Source organism: Physcomitrium patens, chromosome 1 (assembly GCF_059467195.1).
Source record: "Physcomitrium patens ecotype Gransden chromosome 1, ASM5946719v1, whole genome shotgun sequence".
Classification (NCBI taxonomy): Eukaryota; Viridiplantae; Streptophyta; class Bryopsida; order Funariales; family Funariaceae; genus Physcomitrium; species Physcomitrium patens.
In genome coordinates this window covers 11,257,612-11,280,195 of record NC_143410.1, presented here as the reverse complement: position 1 = coordinate 11,280,195, position 22,584 = coordinate 11,257,612, and the positions used below count along the sequence as shown (strand labels likewise).

The 22,584-nt window shown below is 31.4% G+C and overlaps 2 protein-coding genes across 16 annotated transcripts; one reads left to right on the top strand and one right to left on the bottom strand.

Moving 5' to 3' along the window:
• Positions 1-359: 359 nt before the first annotated feature.
• LOC112280365 (uncharacterized) lies at positions 360-7,264 on the bottom strand. Of its 5 annotated transcripts, none has more exons than XR_002969292.3 (15): positions 7,097-7,264; positions 6,298-6,377; positions 6,006-6,167; positions 5,582-5,792; positions 5,133-5,219; positions 4,718-4,857; positions 4,366-4,446; positions 4,083-4,147; positions 3,585-3,757; positions 3,106-3,236; positions 2,588-2,687; positions 2,156-2,366; positions 1,759-1,868; positions 799-1,424; positions 360-585 (listed from the first exon to the last, which is right to left on the bottom strand). XR_002969292.3 is itself a non-coding variant. In XM_024515795.3 (14 exons), the coding sequence occupies exons 1-14, from the start codon at positions 7,262-7,264 to the stop codon at positions 894-896; spliced, it is 2,250 nt and encodes a 749-aa protein (XP_024371563.1). In that variant the 3' UTR covers positions 711-893. The 5 variants fall into 5 exon arrangements, 1 of the variants encoding a protein (XP_024371563.1); XR_002969291.3 differs by having other exon boundaries at positions 360-499; XR_012217395.2 differs by having other exon boundaries at positions 360-499; positions 799-1,421.
• A 3,454-nt stretch (positions 7,265-10,718) lies between these two features.
• Positions 10,719-14,640, top strand: LOC112289749 (uncharacterized). Of its 11 annotated transcripts, none has more exons than XR_002971982.3 (5): positions 10,719-10,925; positions 11,170-12,091; positions 12,347-12,453; positions 12,764-13,041; positions 13,595-14,640. XR_002971982.3 is itself a non-coding variant. In XM_090249857.1 (5 exons), exons 2-4 carry the CDS (start codon positions 11,412-11,414, stop codon positions 12,946-12,948), a joined length of 972 nt encoding a protein of 323 aa, XP_090105983.1. In that variant the 5' UTR covers positions 10,719-10,925; positions 11,170-11,411; the 3' UTR covers positions 12,949-12,977; positions 13,595-14,060. The 11 variants fall into 11 exon arrangements, 5 of the variants coding, with proteins under 5 accessions (XP_090105983.1, XP_090105970.1, XP_073389730.1 ...); XR_002971981.3 differs by having other exon boundaries at positions 13,592-14,640; XR_012217394.2 differs by having other exon boundaries at positions 13,436-14,060.
• Positions 14,641-22,584: the final 7,944 nt, after the last annotated feature.

The window sequence follows — 22,584 nt, the reverse complement described above, 5'->3', positions numbered from 1 at the left end:
CAAATCAAATTCTTCCAGAATTAGCAAACCCTTAAACAAGATACTCACTAAGATATTCCATATCCTACTCATAAAAGAATAAACGATGTTGTGTGACTTTTTTTGGATTGAATAGGAATTTTGATGAGGTGCATCACTTGTTTTATTATAATTTTATGAAACCATTTCACATATAGTTTTTATAAATTGAATGTTCTAAATTCTAAATATGATACCATGACAATTCTAAGATAACACAAGTATGTGATGTTATTAATTAACAACCACATTCATTACACATATGCATGTAAGTATGTATACTTATGCATACTTAAAAGCTCAATTTTACAACATTGTTTCATTATTATTGATATTGAAGATGTACCCAATTTCTAGTATAATATATTTTTGCATATTCTCTATGACAATGGCACACAGGTTCAACTAGTATGTATACATATATATATATATATATATATATATATGTCATCAATTGAATTTAATGATATCCTCTCACACCCTGCATGCCAAACAATCATTTGTTTGTTTCTTGTTTTATCTATCATTCAAAATATAAAATTCAAATCTTGTACATCCTTGCACTTCCTGAAGACCCATTAAAGATATTTAAAGCAAAACCTTAATCAATTTTGAACAAAAATCTAGAAATATGCACAAAAATTACATATGAAAATTTGCACCAAATAATCCATGCTTTCAGGGACTTCATGCCATGCAATAAACCAATTATAAAATCAAGAAAACTGTATTCTAAAACAGTACAGTGAGTAAGGATGAGCTGGGGTTTGTAGAACACACCTCGGTATTCACAAATGCACATTAATCAAGGGAAGACGTTAGCATTCAGCTTCCACGAAAGAGTAGTTCCAGATGCAGGACCTTTGATATAAAACTCAGTTCCTTGCTCTCAGGCCTTCGAAAATTCTATCTAGTGTCTGTGTGGAAGTGGGTTGTGGTGGACTTCTAACCGTGTCATTTCTTTCAGGGGAAAACCGATTTGTTCCTAAGTTCTGCCACCCAGACTTCATTATGTCCCAGTTCACTGGAAACTTGATACCAACTGAGCTATCCAACTGTTGAGGATTTCTAGGCGATGCAGTTTGCAAGTCAGTTGATGCTGGAGGTTCCGGTGACTTCGTTGAGGGAGTCACCCCTCTCGTCAACTCCCCATGTTGCACTTCGAAAGGGTCTCTGATATTGTTACCAGAAGGTTCTCTCTTTGGGATCTTGTGATTGCCACTGGAGGGTGCTTTAGAAACATCTCGAAGTGTGGCGTACTTGGAAACAATATCACTCTTAGATGGGGAATTTTTCACTCGTCCATATTGATAATAAGCAGAGCCTTCGTGTTTATCTGGTGGTGCACTGTATGCACTAATCAAAGATGAGTTCTGTTGCAAGTCCTGTTTGTCAGAAGTTGCCTTCTGCAACACAACGTCTTATCAGTATATTACGGGAGGATTTACGAAACTACGATGCAGAGATGAGCCGAAGGCTGACATATTTAAACAGCACCAGCAGTTTCAGGGCACAAGGCACAAGTCACTCCTATGATTAGACAATCAATGAGGAAGAAAAGAATGTATTTATAATGCTCATTCCCTGGAGATACACATACGTCGTGTCTAACGACTTATTTGGCATGGAAATTGACGGTATGGACCGATCCTCGTGTTGAAAAGTTGCTTCATTTTGAGACTGAACGAAGTCCTCAATTGAAATATTATCGTCACCATAAGCACGAGGTCGAGTAATTACCTTCATATTGGTTCCCTCAGGTTCAACGTCCAATTCAGCGCTGCCAAAGTTGCGAGCTAGGGGCACAACATTCTCTCCTACTACAGCACCCTGCTGAAGCCAAGACCGCTCTGCACGCCAGCAAACATAAATGGGTACAAAAAGAGCCTGAACATACAATACTTCACATTGGTAGTGTAGAACAACCCAAATGCCTCAACCTCAATTTCCACGGTCCACGACAATAGATTCTAACCTGGCAGTTAATATTTTTACTGATGAAAGACTATCGTTGCACGTGAAATGTATACCACTTCATCAAATTTTCACTTATCCACTAAGTGGTGAGAAACAACTCACTCACAACCGACCTTTAACCAAGGTAAATAAATTTGATCACCATTGGAGATTCACATACCTTTACGGAGAATGACAAGACCCAACGGATCAAACCCTTGACCATCTTCAGCGTCACGGCTTCTAAAATATCGCCAGCTGCCGAAGTAACTCATTGTACGGTTCAAGACATTGCTGGCCAGTAAGCCAGTGTAAATTACCATGAATATTGGATAGAAAGTGTTGAATCTTTCATCTCCAATGAAGGGGATTACAGTCATAGAACCCATTTTCTGCATCCACCAATAACGTCACAATCAGCTTCTAAAAAAACTCCAAATTGAGGGAAGTGATGTATCATCTTGTAAAAGACTTTCACTAAAATTGCATTCTAGTATTCAACTTGAAAATCAGGGACTCAAAAGTGAAGCGGGCACAAGATCATAAAACTAATAGTCTCCATCGTCAACTGAATGCTTCAACCACCAAAGTTTCCATAAGGAATTATACTTGCATCCTCAAAAACAGTTTTCTGATCGGTTCCGTCTGCATTCTTGAGCTTGATCAGGCCCAGAAAGTTGTAACAGAGGGGTGCTGCATACCTCGCAATCATCCTGCGATCACAACCAAATACTCTTTCAACGTAAACAAGTCATTGCCCAGCTGTACTAGTCTTAGTAGACCCTTCGAAGGATTATTACACAAATTGACGATACCACTGATGTCGTTCTAACTAGTTATGGGCTAACAAAATACCACACGGAATATCTACAGCATGATAAATATTCTCAATAGCGAGTTATCAGCTATACAAACATTAAATATGGAAGCATTTTTAAGCAATTTGATGTGCAACTGGGATCGCAACGACTTAGTTGCAGTAGTTCAGGTGAGAAATGGCATGATGTCAAATGTTGTTAACTTGTAACCGCCTTCTACTAATTAACAAGGGAGTGAAGTGCTTAAAATTACCTTTCTCGACTAAGGCAAGTACATGAGAAGGAAAGAATGTAAAGGAGTAAGTTATTTTACGAGCAAATCATGAGTAAGCTGACAGAGCTAGTTTGCTTTGGCGCTAGATAATAAATTGTCATCATTCCCAACTTGATAAGAGAAAAATACGTACACACACACATATATGCCAAAGGTACAAATGCAACCACCTGCAGCACATTGCACAAACGTACGTTTTCGCGTAGAATACTGCTCAAACGATACAGTAGCCACGATGTCGTTATCAGACAGAGACAGTTTCCAAATTAGTTCTAACGACTGGAGCTAAGAACTACGATTCGTCTCATACTAAGCCAAAACTGCCTCAACACCTCTTCCACAGGGGTTGAGATTGAAGACATATCTGGCTGAAGTCACATCCACCCATCAGTTCAAAGAACGTCCGCTATGGAATTTTTAAAAAATTGACATTAAAACTATTCTTTTCCATCAGCCTATGAAACAAATATAATAACCAACGCTGTGTCGGTTACAGTGCGAAAGCCATGATGACTAACCTGTACCAGTATTTCTGAATTTCCAACCGCTCTGAGCAGCAAAGACAAGAGAGAAAGATCTGCTTCGACCATAAGGGTGGCTTCAGCCATCACAATTGCAAGAGACATGGTTCCTAGAAATATAGCTGAAATTTTAACCACATACTGTTTAAGTTGCGAGCACCACACATACTCTGCAACCAAGTTCATAATTGAGAAAGAAAATTAGTCGCCGCTACAAAGAAGTTTCAGAAAATCAACAAAACATCTTACTAAATGGCAACATAACTTCACGAGTACCGTAGGTCGGAGTTACAGAGAAATCCAATCGCGGTCAAAACATGCACATCACAATACTGAAGCGATTTGGATGAGAGGGCATGGTTGTACGAATGTCAGTGCTTCGTACTTCGTGCTTCGCATCACTCACATTCAAGCATGGCCGTCATAATAAAACTATAAAAATTGCTCATATGTTCTAACAACAAAACGGGTCAAATTCATCAATAGAAAACTTACCAGCTCTATCAAGAAAATCAGCAAGGGGGCCAGTACGTTGTGGTCGAATTGTCGACACAAATCGCCTGCAACAAAAAGAGAATCTCGAATAGAAAACTATGAACAGATGGCCAGTCATTTTCAATTATAAATCTGAATACAGAATTCGAATGTTAAACTCTAAGACTGCAATGGAATGAGAAAGATCATATTGCCTATCGAGTTTTGTGAATGGAATAATTCTGTTCAAAGACTCGTTTAGATGGTGGCGTGCGACCAGTGCAGGAAAAGCCTGAATAAATACCCATCTGTATTACTCCCCCGCTGAACATTCTTCACTATCTCTTCCAATTCAAGTGCCTCCCAAATATATAACGTGTAGTCACTGATCATTCAGAGAAAAACGAGTGGCAGATTATTATCACCATCAGCAGAATTGACATAAGTTTCTGGGCTTCAGAACCCTCATTGCAAGCTTCTAAGTTACTTAAGCAGCAAAGAGCTTCACTGTGTACAGTTGTCTGTGCTACCGTGATTGCAAAGGGAAACCACCAGCTAAAATATCGAATCAAGTACAGGTAGGACAAGCAGTCATCGACGATCTGATTCATAACTATCGTTACTGCAACAATAAGGCAGGAAGTAACAACTAACACCTTTTGTATCGATAGTACGCACTCTGTGCTTTACGAAGACGCCTTCGAAGTGCAGCCATCGATTTCTCATTCTGATCATAGTCCATATCGTTTTCACCCATTCTTCCACCAGATGGCTTGAATGCTGGGTCTCCCCTATACTGGGATCCTCACAGCCATCAGATTCAAAAGCATAGTGTGCATTGTTGTGGCACCCACAAACAGATTCAATGACCACATGAACAACACCCACTGCGCTCAAACTACATGCACTAACAAACTATCACTTGACTTGCAAAAAACTGGCTTGCACATGATTCAACACGAATGTAGAGACAAACATCTAAGATCGTGCCAATTTGTGCAGAAGATCAACTAATATTCATCTACGAGGCCTTTCTTTGCATGAACTCAAGGGTAAACGCAAAGACCTAACCATTTCCACCATCATGTCATCGATTACATCCATGCATGGCCGTAGTATATCGTGGCTTGGCATCTGATTTGAAGTTGCTTGTGCAATCTATTCGAGTAGACATAAAATAAGATTAAAAGTTGCTCGACAAGATAGCATCCTCAAAGTTTTAAATTCACTCACAAGCCTGAAATCTATAGATGTTCATTTCAAGGCTGACTAACAGAAACTCCAAACAGGGATTTGCCAGAATGGTGTAATGACTATTAATCTTTCAGACATCTAGCAATAAGCCGGTACCTGTTAGAACCAAGGACAATTGAATATAGACTCAAGGGATGGAGAAAATACCTCCCCAAATACAAGATTACTCATTCCATCAGACCACAAGTAAAAGGAAGCTGTCCCGTGTGTGTAACTTGAATCCAAAAAATGCAATTACCAAGTCAGTAGCCTCTTTGAGAGCTTACAACAATTGCAGTGGACAGCTCCTGATGAGCGTCATCCAGCTTGACGGCACATCGTGCAATTTTGTGAGTCAGGTATTTCTGGCGATACTCCATATTTGCATTGCGCCACATGCTTCGAGGGATTTCTACCAGGCCAAAACCCAGAAGAAATGCACCCGTAACTAGTCCAAAAGTGTTGGAGCAGGCAATTGCTAATGCTAGAAGCCCATCCCTGGAAACAAATGCACACAAGGAACAGGGGTTCAGGTGAAATAAATATGTAGAACGGCATTCATAGTTTTACAGAAGCAAGCAGCACCAATCATCTCTGTGTCGGTGCTAGAATGTAAGAAATCGCGAGAGGAGCACCGAACAACAAGAAATCAGGGAGACTCTAGAAATCAGATCACCACTTTCCTGTGAAACGAAATGGTGTGGACCATACCAGTGTAGTTTGTTCATGAAGATCATAATCAGAACCCCCACACTCCCAACAAATCCCACAGCCCCATAAAAGGAAAAGTTCTGATGAATGCTTGTCTTCAGTCTCTTTGACACCGTAAAATCCCCAGCGTCCTCGTAACCCTGTAATGTCGGCACAACAAACCTGCCTCATACGAAAAGTCTAAGCATCATCTGTAATTATGAGCTGAGCATGGTTCAATCCAACAGGAAGGAAAACAAATAGTAAAATTCAAAATGAAGGCTACTTCTAGAATGTGCTGCAACGTACATACCAGGTAAGGTAGAAAGTGCTCCAATATGACCAGCTCCATAATGTAGCAATGCTAGGCTTACGGTCAGGCAAATGAACAGTCTGCCTCGTAAAATTACAACCATCGATAAATCCAAATGACAAGGAGAGAAATGTCTACCAACACATCTAAACAGAAGCTCCGAAGATGATACTCAGAATTAGTCAGTACGCAGAACAACTTGAATTGGAAAAACAAATCAACAACCACGTGGAGGTTCGACTATACACTTAAAAGAATAGTAGAAGATCTAATGGAAAACGATGGAACTTCTGAAACTTAATTCTAGCATCAAGGGCATGATGCCCTTCCAGGTCCAGCTCGTCTCCAAAATACCATCCCTAATAGAGAACAACTACAAGGTGGGAACGTAACCCCAAGGCGGTGAGCGAATGAAGTATATGCTTGTAATACACAAAATGAGAATCTCGACAACAAAAACCCCTACTCGCCAGGTCCTCCAAAACTGAATACACCTCAAAATTTTACCAATGCAATTACATAACTGGATCTCGACTTGTGGGAAAAAAAAATGAACAACGTGTCGTGAATTCAGACGGAGATTTCCAATGTTTGACATAGCCCCAAGCAGTTTAAGAAGGGTATGATCCAAAAGAATGGAATCCAGAAATGCACACATGCAGAGTGTGTACCTGGATACCAACCATCCCATGACCAACAACGCCCTGCTGCGTCGTAAATATTGAGAACAAAAGTGCAGACACTATCTGTTCTGCAGAGTAAAATCCAAAATGAAAAAGAGAGTGTGAAAACTGCTTACAGTCCAGATGTCAGCGGGCACAAGCACGATGATAGAGATGGCGCACAACCAAGCGTAACCTACAACAACACGGACGTGCAAGGGCACAGTGCGGGCAGCGAAGTACTGCAACACACCCGTGACCATGCCCAATGCGATGGGCCCTGCCAATGCATAGAACACCCACATTCTGCACACTCCAGATGACGCTCTTTCCCTTCACCACCACCAATCCAAGAACGGTCGCAACCAGGAACCCTGCCCTCAAGGACCTACTCCAAAGCACCAATTCGGATGCGTCCATCACTCATGCTCCTCTGCGACAGCCATACAGAACCTCTCGCGATTCCCCTTCAAATCTCCACAATCCCAGCGCCATGCCGCTTGCTTCATCCCCCCATATTCCACCACCTCTTCAACGATCAATCACGCCGCAGAACCTTCATATCTCACTAAAGCTCGAAGCTTGCGCCTCGGTACCTTCCCCACAACGGTCCGTCGCGCGTAATTGTGCGCTGCGAGGTGCCTGCCCTCCGACGTGAAAACTCAATCTCATCCCATAGAACCCCAAATTTCGAGACACAACTTTTGTTGAAAAGAGGGATTCAGGATTAACAACGCTGCTGGTTGAAGGTATGATCGGAACGCGGCGATGGGGAGTGGCCCCCAATTCAAGATTTACGAGGCTCGAAGCATCATGAGAGAGAGAGGTTGGTGGCGATGGGCCATCACGCCCTCTGTGCATGGCATGGCATGCAGAAATGCTTGAGACTCGGACAAAACCTCCCTCCGCGAAGATGAACGCACACAATCTACGATTATGCCCATATTTGTCTCCTCTTCATGCTTCTTATTCTTCATGCAATCGTTTTTTTGAAATTTAATTATTTGATTTTCTATACTTTTTTTCAAATCACAGTTTTTTGTAAAAAATCTGAAATTGTCTATCTATGTTGAAATTCTGAGAAGTAGTCCCCTGAAATTAATATCCTCTGACATTTGATACCTTGTTATGGAACAAATGTGGTAATAAGGCATGTAATTAATATCTTTGATATTTGATGTCTAATACGAATATTGAGAATTTTTTAATGTGATTATGGATTTTTTTCATTCTCAACTGAAAATTATTGAAGGGAGGAGAAGGGTTGCGTGAATATGGATTTTTTCATTGTTAAATATCAATTGTGAAAGGAAGTGGAAGGGTTGCACTTTGAAGAGGAGGAAGGAGTCATGTGTCATTGTGCCAAATCTCAATCCTACTCTAATATTTTATATTTTTTGCTAATTATTTCCTCTCTTTGCAATATATCATATAAATTAACAGAGGTTCAATTGTATTACATATAAATATGATAAATTTTAAGATATGAAGTTATTATTTATGGATTTAAATGTATTTTAAATATTCTTTTTAAGAATTAAGATGGTACTAGATATTCATATAATATGTATGTATGTATGTATGTATGTATGTATGTATATTAAAGAATATGTATGTGTATGTGTATATATATATATATATATATATATTAAAATAAGAAGTGTTTGTTTGTATGCTAAACAATTTTCAATCACAAGACAACTTCATGTTGCAAAGAAAGAAAGTAAGGTAATTCAATATTTAGTTGGTAATATTTTAATAGATGTTGCAACATTCCATCAAAGTTGCAATCCTTGTCCATGCCATTGAACCACAATACCTTATTGATCTTGAATATTAAGAAATTTGAGCTTGGAACCCACATGCATTCTTTCTCTGATGCATTTTATTGAATTTGGAGTAGCACTTGCCTAACACATGATGCCCATACACTTTAGCATTGCAGTAGTAATTTTTGCCACTCCTTCATGTCTTATTATACTAAGACTTGGCTACACTTGGCATTTATACTAGCACTTTTATTAAGCTCTTGTTTTACCAACATTACAGGAGCAACATATTACATTGAAATGGCAACAACTATGTAAGAAATTCTTTTAAAAGAAATTAAATTAAATTCTTGTGCCAAATTACAACTATCTTAAAAGTGACAATGGATAAAATATCTATATTAAATAAGATGAACAAAAGACTAGCTATAATTTTTTTATATTTTGCTTTTCAAATATCTTTGGCTTAGGAATTTTTATAACTAATCTATTACAATAGCAATAATATACCATGACAAAGTTAGCAATCTACACAACTACAATATTCTTAAATCTACATCTAAATGACTTGCTTTAATATAGTACTTCCAAAGAAAAATAATAACATTTTATGCTCTTATGTATATGTAATATTACACACAATATGATAGATAAATAATAAAAAATAATAATAATTATAAAGTCATTGTTATTGAAGTTAAAGAGAGTATTTAATACAAAAGTAAATAGACTATTTTTTATTTATAAATAAAAGTATTCTAATAAAAATATAGTAAAATATTGATTATTTCACTAAATATATAAACTATTTTATTATACTACTAAATTTAATTTATCTACTAAAAATTCCCATCATTAATTTTATAAAAAGTATCTGTTACTGTAATATTCGTTTTATTCTAAATTTAAAGTTTAGTTTTAAAAAATTCATGAAGTTTAATTTATTTGTAATTCTTCATCTACCTTCACAATAATTAATGCTTTTAATTAAAATTTACTAACAGATTGTTTATTAATTGAAATCCAATTGACTTGATAGTACATGTCTTATTAGGTTGTATGATAATTGTGTAGGCTTTTACAATTATACAATTTTACCATCAAAAATTAATAGTTGTATGCTATCAAGTGGCAAAGTAGTAGTTACAATCCAAATCGACAAATATATTGTGTTTAGAAGCAGTTGAGATATATATATATATATATATATATATTGTACAACATGTTAAAGTTAATCTCTGATTTATTTAAATGTAAAATATTTTACACAAGTTAAATTACTAATCAAATCATTTTCAAGTATTTTTTATATATTTAAATATTATGTAATTAAATATAATTAATAGTTACTTTTTATTTATTTTATTTTGTGTTCCACTACAGAATTGATCTTTGGTTTGATATTTTAAAATTTTCAATTTTTAATATATATATATATATATATATATAAATTTCTATATCTGGCACCTTTAATGATGATGTTGTTTGATAATTAATTAGGTCCAAACAGATGAAATATTCTAATCACAAATATTATAAATTGTTTCCACAGAGTTCTTATTTTTCCACATTTTGAGAAAAAAATAATGAGAATTTTTTTTTCTACAAAAAATGAATACAAAAACTTAGTAGATGCAATTGATTTTAATTATGAAAATGCAAAAGAGCTATAAAACAATAGTGAACTATTTTTGTCCAAGTTGGTTTAGCCAAAGTATGGACAAAAATAAACCAGCTTGGAAAAAAATAGTGATTTCAAATAAAATCCTCATTTTCAATAAAATTATTGAAATCACTATTGTAATTTTAAAAAATTGCACCAATCCAGACAAGACACTTGGCAGCAGCCCAGTGGACGACGAAGAAGACGAACGCGCAGGACAGAAAACAGGCTCCCCGATGCGTTTAGAAACGAGAACCATCCAAGATTGGATGAACAAAGAGCGCCTCGAGCGATGAGATATCAGCTCCTTCAAAGCAGCCAATAAGCACAGACACAAGTCTGACTGATCCGCAGTGGCGAGCGGAGACGGGGCTTGTAGATTTGGAGGGGGCGTCAATTTCCCTATGAGATAGAGTTTTGCGAGTACTTGCAGAGTGTAACGCAGCGATGGTGAGAGCCAGGGAGATCGGACGCGTGACCCATGAGCACATCATCACCTTGTTCTAAAGCGGCGAGGGAGCTTTACAGTTCCTGGTGAGTGACTTTGTTTTCATAGCACGACGGGGAAACGTTTTGCCTTTCCGTTTGAGAATTTGCAACCTTTGATATGGCTCCTGCCTTTTATTTGTTGCCGAAAGACGACCATGTGGCAGCTGCCGCTTTTTCTTAGTTGGGTGGAGAGATAGTTTGGTGGAGATGCTTCAACCCAGTTGTTGTTGTTGGTTTTAGTTGATGGACAAGCGTGCTGAGTGGAAGGTTCTGGGTTTAAGCTCTGCAGTGCGTTTGCTTCGGGAATTGAAGAAATCGAGGAGTTGCAGGAGGGTCGTGTTGGGATGGTGGGTCGCGTTTGTCAAGCCTGATGCAGTCCTCGTTGTGGAGTTGAAGGCCGGACACCGCTGGTGTGTGTTTGTTTTGAGAAAGAAATATGAATTTTAGGGCACGAACCTGTCTTCCCATTTTGCAGTATGCAAGAGTTCAAATTCTACTCAGATTTTGTGTAGACGATGAACTTTAACCCTGATGTTAGCGGGTCGGAGGGTCATGATCCTGGCACAAACCTATCTTGGACCCTTGCGACTAAACCCTTGTTATGAGTGGAGAATAACTGGGTCAAATAAAATGTCTTTGGTAGGTTTGAAGTGTAGATTCACATGCTTGAATTACTACACGGAATGTACTGGAGAAGGAATGGTACATTGTTCGTCAGGTCATCCCCCACAGCTAGTTTCTTGTGGAAAATGGTCAAGAAGAAATGTAAGTCAACCGAAGTGTAGAATGTTCAGTGATGCAGTGGTTAGAGCGGTTGGCATTTCTCAAACTGAAGGGGAAAATAGGTGTAGCCATGAAGAACTTGGTCGATATGGTATAGACGAATTTGATTACGCTGGTATGAGGTCTCCCCCTCAACGGCCACCAATTTTTGATGAGCGTGATACAAGCCCTGCGAAAACAGTTGCGAAGATTAAGGCTAAGAAGGGTGTAGCTCTGAAGAGGAAGACGGTTCGCAAAACGGTAAGCGAGCCTAAGGATGGAGTAGAAGATACGAAGGGTACAGAAGATCCAGAGCATACAAAAGGTTCAGAGGCTTCTGAGAATGACGAAAGTGCCGAGGCTGAAGGCAACGAGTGGTGTGTGTACCTTATATTGTCAAACGATAAGCGAAGGACGTATATGGGTGCCACAGCAAATATTACTAGGAGGTCTATTCTCTGTCCTATGAATTTAAAAGGAAATATGACTTTTCAGTGTTTTTTTGTTGGAGTTGAGAAGGTGGGTTAGACTGTTCTGCACTACTGGCGTGAAACATGAATGTTTCATTGAAGTAACATAAAGTTTGTCTTGTTTGTGAAGAAACTTCGTTTGGACCTTGAACGCATCTACGATCAGTTGATGTTCCGTATTTTGAATGAGTTATTCAAGAAGCTCGGTTGTGTTAAGATTTGTGTGGCCCGCAGGTTGAGGCAGCACAATGGAGAGCTAGCTGGTGGTGCAAAATCCACTCGAGGGGGTCGTCCTTGGAGTTTAGTGTGCACTATGCGGGGTCTTAGTAGCCGGAGTGAAGGTATTCCTCTTCTTGGTAAATAATAATTTTGGAGATATTTAACCTCGTGCTATCGGAACAATTGGTTGAGAACAGTTTGTATCTGTGAAGTTCGTAGTGGAATACTCAATACGTCTGGAGTAATCGATTCTTGAGTCATAATGGTCGGTTTGGAATCCCTGTGAGGTCTTTTTCAACATTTATGTACAAAGCTCACAATTTAAGTGCAATCTACATATTTATGTAAACGGAGAATGTCATCTCTTCTATAATTGAAGACACTATTTTTTGAAGACAGCGTCTGACATAAAATTTTGAAAACGGAGTGCAGCTCAACAGATCGAGTGGAGATTGAGAAAATTTTCAAAAGAACATTTTGAATTTGACGACGCGCTTTGTGAGGAGGTCCCCGCAAATTACCGGGGCTTAAATGTTGTAGTGCGAAGATGGGCCGCTTTTAAGAAAGTCCACGAGATCATGAAAGATTGGAAACATATGCAAGTTCAGTGGTATTAACAAACGCGAATCACCAAACGGTTGGCAAGGTGACCATGCTGCTTATTTTCGTGACCAAAGCACAATTAGTCTGCTCCTCTATGTCACAAGCAGGTTAGTGATAGCTATATGACAATTACCTCATTTCTTCACATGGTATTTGAAAAAAGCTTTCAAAAAGCCAACTGAAAATACCATTAATCTCGATTAATTTTTAGAGCCTCCAACTCTCGAATCATATAAATTTGGTAATGGTTCCAGTGTGAAGCTTCTCTTTCTTTCTTTCTTCTTCTTCTTCTTCTTCTTTTTTTTTTTTTTTTTTTTTTTTTTCATCTTCAAATTCTTCATAAGTTCTCATTTTTGTTGTCTGTTGGCTCTGAATTCGTGCAATAAGATGTGGACCTTCTCTCTTTGTGTCGGAGTAATCATTCAGTTACTGGCAGCAAATTTAATTTCTCTTTCCTAGAGTAGACAATTTTCTCCATTCCAAAATGACTTTTGGTTGCAGGAGCGTCCAAAGAAACCTAAGTGCTACCCAGACTCACCTATCTATATGATAGAAGCTGCGGGGTGCTTATTTGTCGGTCAGGGCTGACCTTGTAGTGCATGTGACTCTCTCTCTGTTTGGAATTTGATCTCATTTTGCAATTTAATCATGCATCAGTAGTCAGGGTGTCCTTCAAGTCAGCATTTCCAGACGTCGTGTGAATTGGCAAGTGTGGCCTTGTGGTTTTCAACGGCATGCGTTGTGGTTGCGGAGTGAAGGCTGGAGATATATATTATGCAGCATTATGGAACTGAGAAGCTTGCAATAATCAGGTATGTAGCTTTTCGTAGTGACCTTGGAACTTGAATAGTTCTATTGAACTCGTTTGGAGTGCATATAATATACTCGTGTTAAGTTAACTATTGGATGTCAATTGGGGTGTGGTAATTATCTCTGACATTGTACAATGTCTGATAACACTAGAATAACATTTGAATAAGTGCTGTATATGTGTTCAGTCAATTGTTTTTTTTGAGTGATGTAATCAAGAAATACAGTTCTTTGAAAAGAACTAATGAATGATTAATAAGTTTTTCGAGTTTGGGTTAATAAATTTTATGATTGACTCAAATATCAATGAAATAAATCTAAGTTTTAAAAATTGAATGTAAACAATTTTTTGTTACAATATTAATTTTTTAATATCAAGTTATTATTTGTGGATGGTTGAAAACTTTCATCATACCAATGTTTAGCCAAATACTTTAAAATCCATTAACTTTGCTTATTTATAGTTTTATAATAAATTATTGATATCATAACTCATAATGATGCCTTTGAATAGTAATGAAATATGAGTTGAAGATTGTTCAATTGTTGCAATTTTAGAGATGTTAATAATAAAGATGTTAGGTGTTTTAGTATTAGTTTCAGAATTTATTTGTATGAAAAAAATAGTTGTTTTGATAGAGTAATCTTCATATTGATGCTATTTTATCATTTTCTTAGATGATTATTTACAATTCTTAGATGATTTTGACTTTGTATGTTGTTTCTTAAATTTGGATGTAACTTAGTCATGTTGTTTTTTAAATTTGTATTTTGATTATTTTCACTATATATCACCTTCAACTATATCATGACTTAGTTATAATATTTGAATATAAGTTTACTAGTGTTATTTAATTTCAGTTCATTTATAAAAGAATATTAAGAGGTTTTGTCTATTTTGATGATTATTATAGATTGGTTATCATTTGCAAAGGTTCTATTATTAACTATGTTGTCTTAAAATGTAATCAGATTTGTGTATGCATATTTGAATGTGATAAAAATAATATGATCCAATTATAAAATTTAAGTTCTATATTTATTACAAAAACTAAAAAAACATAATATTTTATTTAAATTTATATATTCAAAAAGTAATGCCAGCATATAATTAAATTTAGATAATTAAACATAATCAAATTCAACCATCTAAATAAACTTTTTTATTGTATGAACTATAAAAGATAATTTTGATACAAATTCATATCATAATTCATGTCATGGAATGGTAAATATAATATTTTCTAATATGATAATAATTAATATTTTTTTGGATTCCTAAATAATATTATTTTAAACAAAATCTTCATTAAATTTATTACATTATATTATTGTAATCTGCATAAAATATGTTATAGAAGTATACATTGAAGTTTAAATTGTATATACACTTAAAAACTTGAACTAAGAGAAATAACAATATTAGCTCAAATATTGACATAGTAAGTTTTTTATTACTATAGAATATGAAATTTCAATCACTATTGGTGACATAAAAGAAAATCAACATAATAGAAATGCAAATATAATTTATTGTAGTCTAAAATATAAATAGACAATTATGTGGTTACTAATCCACTAAATTATATTGACAACTTTTCAATTAAGTGGATTATTCTTGATGGCGTTGTTATATACCTTTATTTCACCAATAATGGTTGTTTGGAGCAACTTCTTTGCACATTTAGATACAAGGCAATTAATATCAATTTTTAAAATTTTCTACGATATAGTTCTCAATGTCTAAATTGTGGTTGATCAATTGGTGGCTAAAAAGTTGTAGATAATCAATGAAGTTAATTACTCATTTAATATTATTGTAGTTCTTTGTGCTTTATGAATCAACAAATTCATTATATAATAATTCTAGATTTAATTTGAAGTAATTATTATAAAGTCAATCATTATAGAACTTCGAAGATATGATTGCATTTGAAATATTTTTATTATTAGCTTTGTTAGAATTCACTCTTAAATTTTATTATTATTATTTCATATAATACGTAAAGTCTAATATTGTAATTTTAAAAACCTCATATTTCTTATACTATAGACTTGTTAAAGTTTTTAAATTTACCATTAAAGCATCACAAATAAGGGATATTTCAATTCAAAATTTTAAAAAATAAAGAAAAATAAAAGTCAACAAAAAAAAATTACAAAGTCAAAGATCTTATATCTAAAAATAAAAATATCATAAAATATTCTAAATATACCATTAGATTTATAGAATTTAAAATAAGAATATAGATCAAATCAAAACTCACAAAATTCTACCCATTTTTAAAATTGATTCAAAGCTCAAAATGCTCAAATATTTAATATGTACAAATCTATATACTTTTAGAACAATTCAATGACATATATAGAATGGATAATCTAAGAATGGACTCAATAGTGTTTTCAAAACTCTTAAAACACCTTTTTATAATAAAATTCAAAATCCTAAAGTCTAAATCAAAGTTGATATATCTTGCAAATTAAGAACTTGCAGAGCAAGTTATTCATATTGAAAGAATTATAGATATTAAATATAGGAGGTGGATAGAATAGGACAAGTTAAAATCTAAATTTAAAGGGGTCAAAAAATTGGAAACATCCATATAGTCATAATTTCTAAATCTTAAACTCATTTTATTATCAATTTATTATATATATATATATATATATATATATATATATTTTATATTATATAAAATATTATTAGTAATTTTTAAAACTCATGTTTTTTAAACTTTGGACTTATTGAAGATTTTAAACATATTATTAGAATCAAAAGCATCACAAATAAGACAATAAATCAATTCAAAATTTCAAAAAGACAAAATAAATAAAAATAAATTGAAAAAATTATGAAATTAAGGATCTTATATATAAAAATTAAAAAACTTGTAGAGCATTTTAAACTCACCATTAAAGTACAGCCCTCCAAAATATGGACATTTGTCAAATCAAAACTTACCAAATTCTACTTATTTGTAAAGTTAGCTCAAATAAAAATAATCAAATCCTAAATATCTACAAATCTATGCACTTTTAGAACAACTAAAATGATGTATTTAGAATGAAAAACTCATAAATAAATCCAATGGTGTTTTTAAAATTCTCAAATCACCTCTTACAATAAAAGTCAAAATCATAGAATCTAAATTCAAATTGTCTTATCTTGCAAATTAAAAACTTATAAAGCAAGTTATTTATACAATCAAAATTTTATTTTGAAATTAAAATATTTCACTATATATTATTGAAGATATCATTATAATTACACATATAAAAACTATTAAAATTGATAAGTATAAAATATTCTTAAATTAAAAAATTAACAAAAAAACCATAAAATAAAAGTTTCTACATTTGAAAATCTAAAAACTAATAGAACATTCTAATTCCACTATCAAATTAGTATATTCTAAAAATAAATATATATATTAAATAAAAATTAAAATAATATATATTTATAATAATAATTCAAAAACCAAGTAGATTAAATCCTTAATATTAATCAATCTAAAATATTTTAACTTCTTCTTATTATACAATTGCAACTTAAAAACCCAAAATACAAAAGATAAAATCCCAAAACTCACAAAAAATCATCATTTTATAATTTTGATTTTATAAGTGCAAAGTTAAAATATATAAACTATGAGTCATAAAATCAATTAAGCATGCCATTCATTTTATTAGAATTATATATTCTAAAAAAAAAAAAAAATCTTTCTAAAAAAATAATAATAATAAGTATAAAAATTAGGCACATCCATATGATTCTAAAATATTAAACTAATAATTTTGAATTAAATTCTTTTGTCTAATAACACCTTTGTAATTCTGAAATCTAAATCCAAATTTAAAATGTTTTAAAAATTTAAGTAATTAAAGATGCATGATTTGCAACAATACCTTTGACTGAAAGAACATTGTACATCATATTTTTAAACATATTATATATTAAATATTGATTTAAAAAATCAATAAAAATTAAAAATATACTTAAATAAAAATAAAGTTGATTCCTACTTATGTCCAATACTTTCATCCATATAATTGTTTTATAGAAAAATATAGTAAATAATCTAAAATAAAAAATAATTATATTTATAATATACTTATTATTTTTTAAATTATCAAATACTAATTACCGAAATTTTAAAAAATAATATCAAGTAGGACTTACAAAATCTAATAATTTCTTTATTTAAAGCTCTTATAAAAAAAATAGTAAGGCTTTCTTATAATATTTAATTAATATGAATATTAAAGATGTTAAATTATTATTCAAGTTTTAAAAAATAAAATTGATGAGAACATCGATCCTTCTAGTTTGGCATCTTAATAAGTTTCTAAGTTTAACATGATTGGATGTCTTATTGTAAATATTTTGGTTTTTATTATATTAATAAGAATAACGTTAAACATAAAAATAATAGAAAAAAATAGATCTATATAAATACTTGATCTATTTTTATTAATCTATAGATTATTATTTTTAGAATTTTTAGAATTTATACTAAAAATATAAGGCATCTCTATATTTTAATTTAATCTTATATAAATAATATTTTTAAATTCAAATAAATTCAAATACTTGAGAATATATATAAATATATATATTTAAAAAAATATTCATAGAAATTAATATATTAAAATAATATTGGTAGGATGAGATCTTATATATAACTTTCTATTTATGATCAATTTTTTACAACTATAATTTCTACTTAAAATACTTGGACCATATTGTAATAATTATATATTTGAATATTTTTACTAATGATATTTTATATTAAATCTATTTTTTCTCCTAAAATAATTATAATAAAATTATAATTTATTTAAATATTTAATGTTGTTAGCTACAAGTTTTTGTATAAATTTATTTTTTATTATTTTTTAAAGACTATTTATAAATTGATTATATTTATTTTAAAAATTAAAGTTTAAAATACTAATAAAATTTTAATTCCAAAATTTTCTTCAAAATTATAACTCTTTTAGGTGATAGAAATTTAGTCTTTATTTTGATGTTATATATATATACATATTTATAAGAAGTAAGTCTGTACAAGAATTAGCATGTTTTAATCAAAATCAAAGATTACTTTTACATGTTATTATTACAATTTATTCTGTTTTATTATATATATATATATATATATATATATATATATATATATATATATATATAGATTTATATAAAATTTAAATCCTAAAAAAATTATTACGAATTTGTAATTATTTTATTATATATATATATATATATATCAAAATTTAAAAAATAAAAATAAAAAATCCAAAATGAACATAATTGCTATTGTAAGAAAATGCAAGAACTTCTTAAATATTGTCACAATATAGCCAATATATTTGAAAATAACATGTATTTTTTTTTATGATGATTAATTGTACTAAATCATTGTTTGTTATTTTGGCCAACTTAAACAATTTCTTTGTATGTTAGAACTTACTTCTTTTTCTAACTTCTACTTTCTTTTAATTTTAATAGCTTATAACATTCAAACATACATATTCCAAGTCAAAGAACTATATTTTGAATTACTACTTTATCTAACTATACTTTGCAATTCAAGATTCTAATATTTGAGACTTTCTTTATTGGTTGTCTTAAAGCAATGCATTTGATTTATCTTTATTTCATTTAAAGGGACAAGCTTTAAATATCTTCAATCTACTTTATTTAGGTATTAGGTTCTAGTAGCGAGTAGATTACTTTTTAATTTCTATCTTCTACTATTTTCATCTAACTTGTTTTTTTACTTTCCTAAAATCTTTTTTTTTTTTATTTTTTGAGTAAAATTAGATGGATGCAAGTATGTCTTTACAATCCCAAAGGACATAAAAGTGTACTACTTTGCTTTCGATTAAATTACACAAGGTACGTAAATTCAACTTTAATACTATCATAATAATTTTACTCTAGATTTTAACTTTAAGGTGACAATTAGAATCAATTTAGAGCATTAAGTTGAGGGCTTTGTTATAATATTAGTAGCTCTTTGGAATGTTATTAGTATTTTGATTAACTAAAAATATTTCATTAACTCTATTTTTTACTTTATTAAAAGTTTACATCTCTCATATCTCTCATTTTAGCATTTGTGAAGAGCACTCTAAAACCCCCATGCCTAGTATAACCATCAAAAGCTTAAACAACTTTACTTCTTATTTCATCAAGACTTCATACCTCCTATATCAATTATTTCAATATTATTTGAAAATAAAGTTGTAATCCTATCTCATATATAAATGCCCTCTAATCATTAATTTTTATAATATTAATGCTACATCAAGTTTCATTTTAATAATGCTTCAATCTTCATTGAGACTTTTTATTTTTTATATTCTTTATATTGAATTTTTTTGGAAGCATACTAAAGTAAGGTGGTGTAGCTCTATTGATCTTTCATACTACTTGGTTGCAAATTACATTGATTTCTATCAACACTTTCAATGATTTCAACCAAAACAAAAGGCATCCTTTCTCTCTCTTACAAATTTGACTTCCTTCAAATATCATAAGTCACCACCAAATGTATTAGCAACAAATGCAAGAATCTTCTTTTCATTGCAACTCAACTACTAGTATGCCTATATCTTCCAATTTGGTATGTATTTTGATCTGATGCTATCACATCTCTTTTTCAATGGAGTGGTTATAGATTACTTCTCTTACTTCTTAAAGATACATATTAATTCAAATTCTATCAAGTCTAAAGAAAAGTATGAATTTTATTGATTAAAAAAAAGATATATATTATTTGGTATTTCTAAAGTATTTATTTATATATCCTTTAAATACCTACTATATCTAAAATAACCATTGCATTAGAATTTCTAATTCCATTATTTATATTAAACCTATTTTAGACTATGTTTCTCTTTAATTTAACTTAAATAATCTTATTTTTATTATTTAAGGTTATTATTGGCAATCTCCAAAATGATAACTTTATCATATTATTTTGATAATTGTGTTATTTATCATTCTAGTTGCAATGATATATTTTCTTGTGATTTTTCCATCCTTTTTTGTTTGATATAGGATCCTTTTGACATTCTTAACTTAGAGTCACTTCTTTACTACTTTTAGAGATTCTTTACCTTGTGATATGTTTTGTTTTGACAATCATCTAATTTGGGGTTGTTGCAATATTTTATTGTAATACAAATATTAGATAAAAAAGAAATAAAATATTATATTTCAAAAAAACTTAATGAAAAAAAATTTAGCAAATTACTATAGAAGTTTAGATAATAGTTAAGAAAGTAGTAAAACTAATAAGTGTTTATGTTGCCTCTTTGCAAAATAAACTTCTACTTAGTTTGTATGGCTATAAATGAGGAAAAACAAAGTAGATAAGAAAAATAATTAACATAAGCAACTTAAGAAAAGAAATGAGAGTAATTTTCAATAAAAATTAATTAAAAAAATTAAAAATTTTTACCCATAGAGAACTAGTTGTGAATGAGGGTTGAAATTAGATTTGAGATACAAAACCATGCATCTACAACAATTCTAGGATTTTATGAATGATTGGAGGGTGGATTTAAAAGAAAACTAGTGAAAAATTTTGTAGGCATTGATTTTGAGTGATTTGAATTTGTAATGACTTTATAAAGACTTTACAAAGTTAGGATTGATTTGGAATGACTTTGGATTTTTGAGAAGATATAAAGAGTTTATACTTTGGAGAATTGTGTGAGATTGGTAGATAATCTATAAATAAAATATTACAATCACGTGACTATTATTATATTAAATATATGTTGTAAGTTTTAACGTAATCAAATTATTTAATTGAAGAATATTGAATTTTAAAGTATTAGAGTCTAAAAAATTATAGTTTATAAGAATAGTGAGTATTACTAAGATTTGTAGCATTTTGTGGATTTAAATGATAATAATAATAAATATACATATTAGTAGAAGACTCAATTTTAAATAAGTGTGAAAAGTTTGAAAACCATTGGATGGTGATTGCAAGTGATATTAGCACTAGAAGTTCAATGTTAAGATTGTAGAAGGACGCCTCCTAATACTTAAGTATATTATAGAATTTATCTTCTATTTAGTTAGTTCAATCTTTTTAAAATTTTTAATGCTTATTTTTAATTTAGCAATTGAGAGATATAAAAATTTTGAGTTAAAATCTATGATTAATTTATTAGTTATTTAGGTTTCAATCTATTATAAGATTGACTAAGTATTTATCTAGGATTTAAAATTTAATTAGGATTTTATTAAGATTTGATTTAAAATTTAGGATTTCATTAGAAATTGATTAGAATTTAATTAAAGTATAATTTGATTAAAATTTGATTAGAAATACATTAGATTTTTTTTAGGATTTTATTAGACTTTGTTTAGAATTTATTTAGAATTTTATTAGAATATCATTAAGATTTGGTTAGAATTTGATCAAAATTTATTTAGGATTTTATTAAAATTTGATTAGAATGTACTTGGGATTTAATTAAGATTTTTATTTTTGATGTTTCTTTTAAGATTTTTGTAAAATTCTTTATAATTTTTATAGATTTTTTTTATGTTTCTTTTATGATTTCTTGAAGACTTTTTTTAGATTTGAATAAGGTTTGATAATATTTGCTAAATTTTAATTGGGATTTATTTAGAATTCTATTAAAATTACTAGAATCTTCTTATTGCAATTCTCAATTTACCTTCTATAGCCAAATATACAGTGCATTCTCAAGCAAGATTGCACGTAATATGACAATGTTCATTTCTTTGATTAAATTAAGGCTTATGGTTTTAATAGAGGTGAGATTCTTCATTTTTAAGACTTTCTGCTAAA

Bases quoted from the DNA above. Each gene is read 5' to 3' on its own strand.
- LOC112280365 (XM_024515795.3), bottom strand. From the start codon at position 7,264: ATGTGGGTGTTCTATGCATTGGCAGGGCCCATCGCATTGGGCATGGTC. The intron at 4,148-4,365 runs GTATTTATTCAG...TTTTTGTTGCAG, and splicing joins CGGGGGAGTAATACAGATGG to GCGATTTGTGTCGACAATTC. The intron at 3,237-3,584 runs GTTAGTCATCAT...AATGTGCTGCAG, and splicing joins ATTCAGAAATACTGGTACAG to GTGGTTGCATTTGTACCTTT.
- LOC112289749 (XM_090249857.1), top strand. From the start codon at position 11,412: ATGTTAGCGGGTCGGAGGGTCATGATCCTGGCACAAACCTATCTTGGA. The intron at 12,092-12,346 runs GTCTATTCTCTG...TGTGGCCCGCAG, and splicing joins ACAGCAAATATTACTAGGAG to GTTGAGGCAGCACAATGGAG. The intron at 12,454-12,763 runs GTATTCCTCTTC...AACGGAGTGCAG, and splicing joins TCTTAGTAGCCGGAGTGAAG to CTCAACAGATCGAGTGGAGA.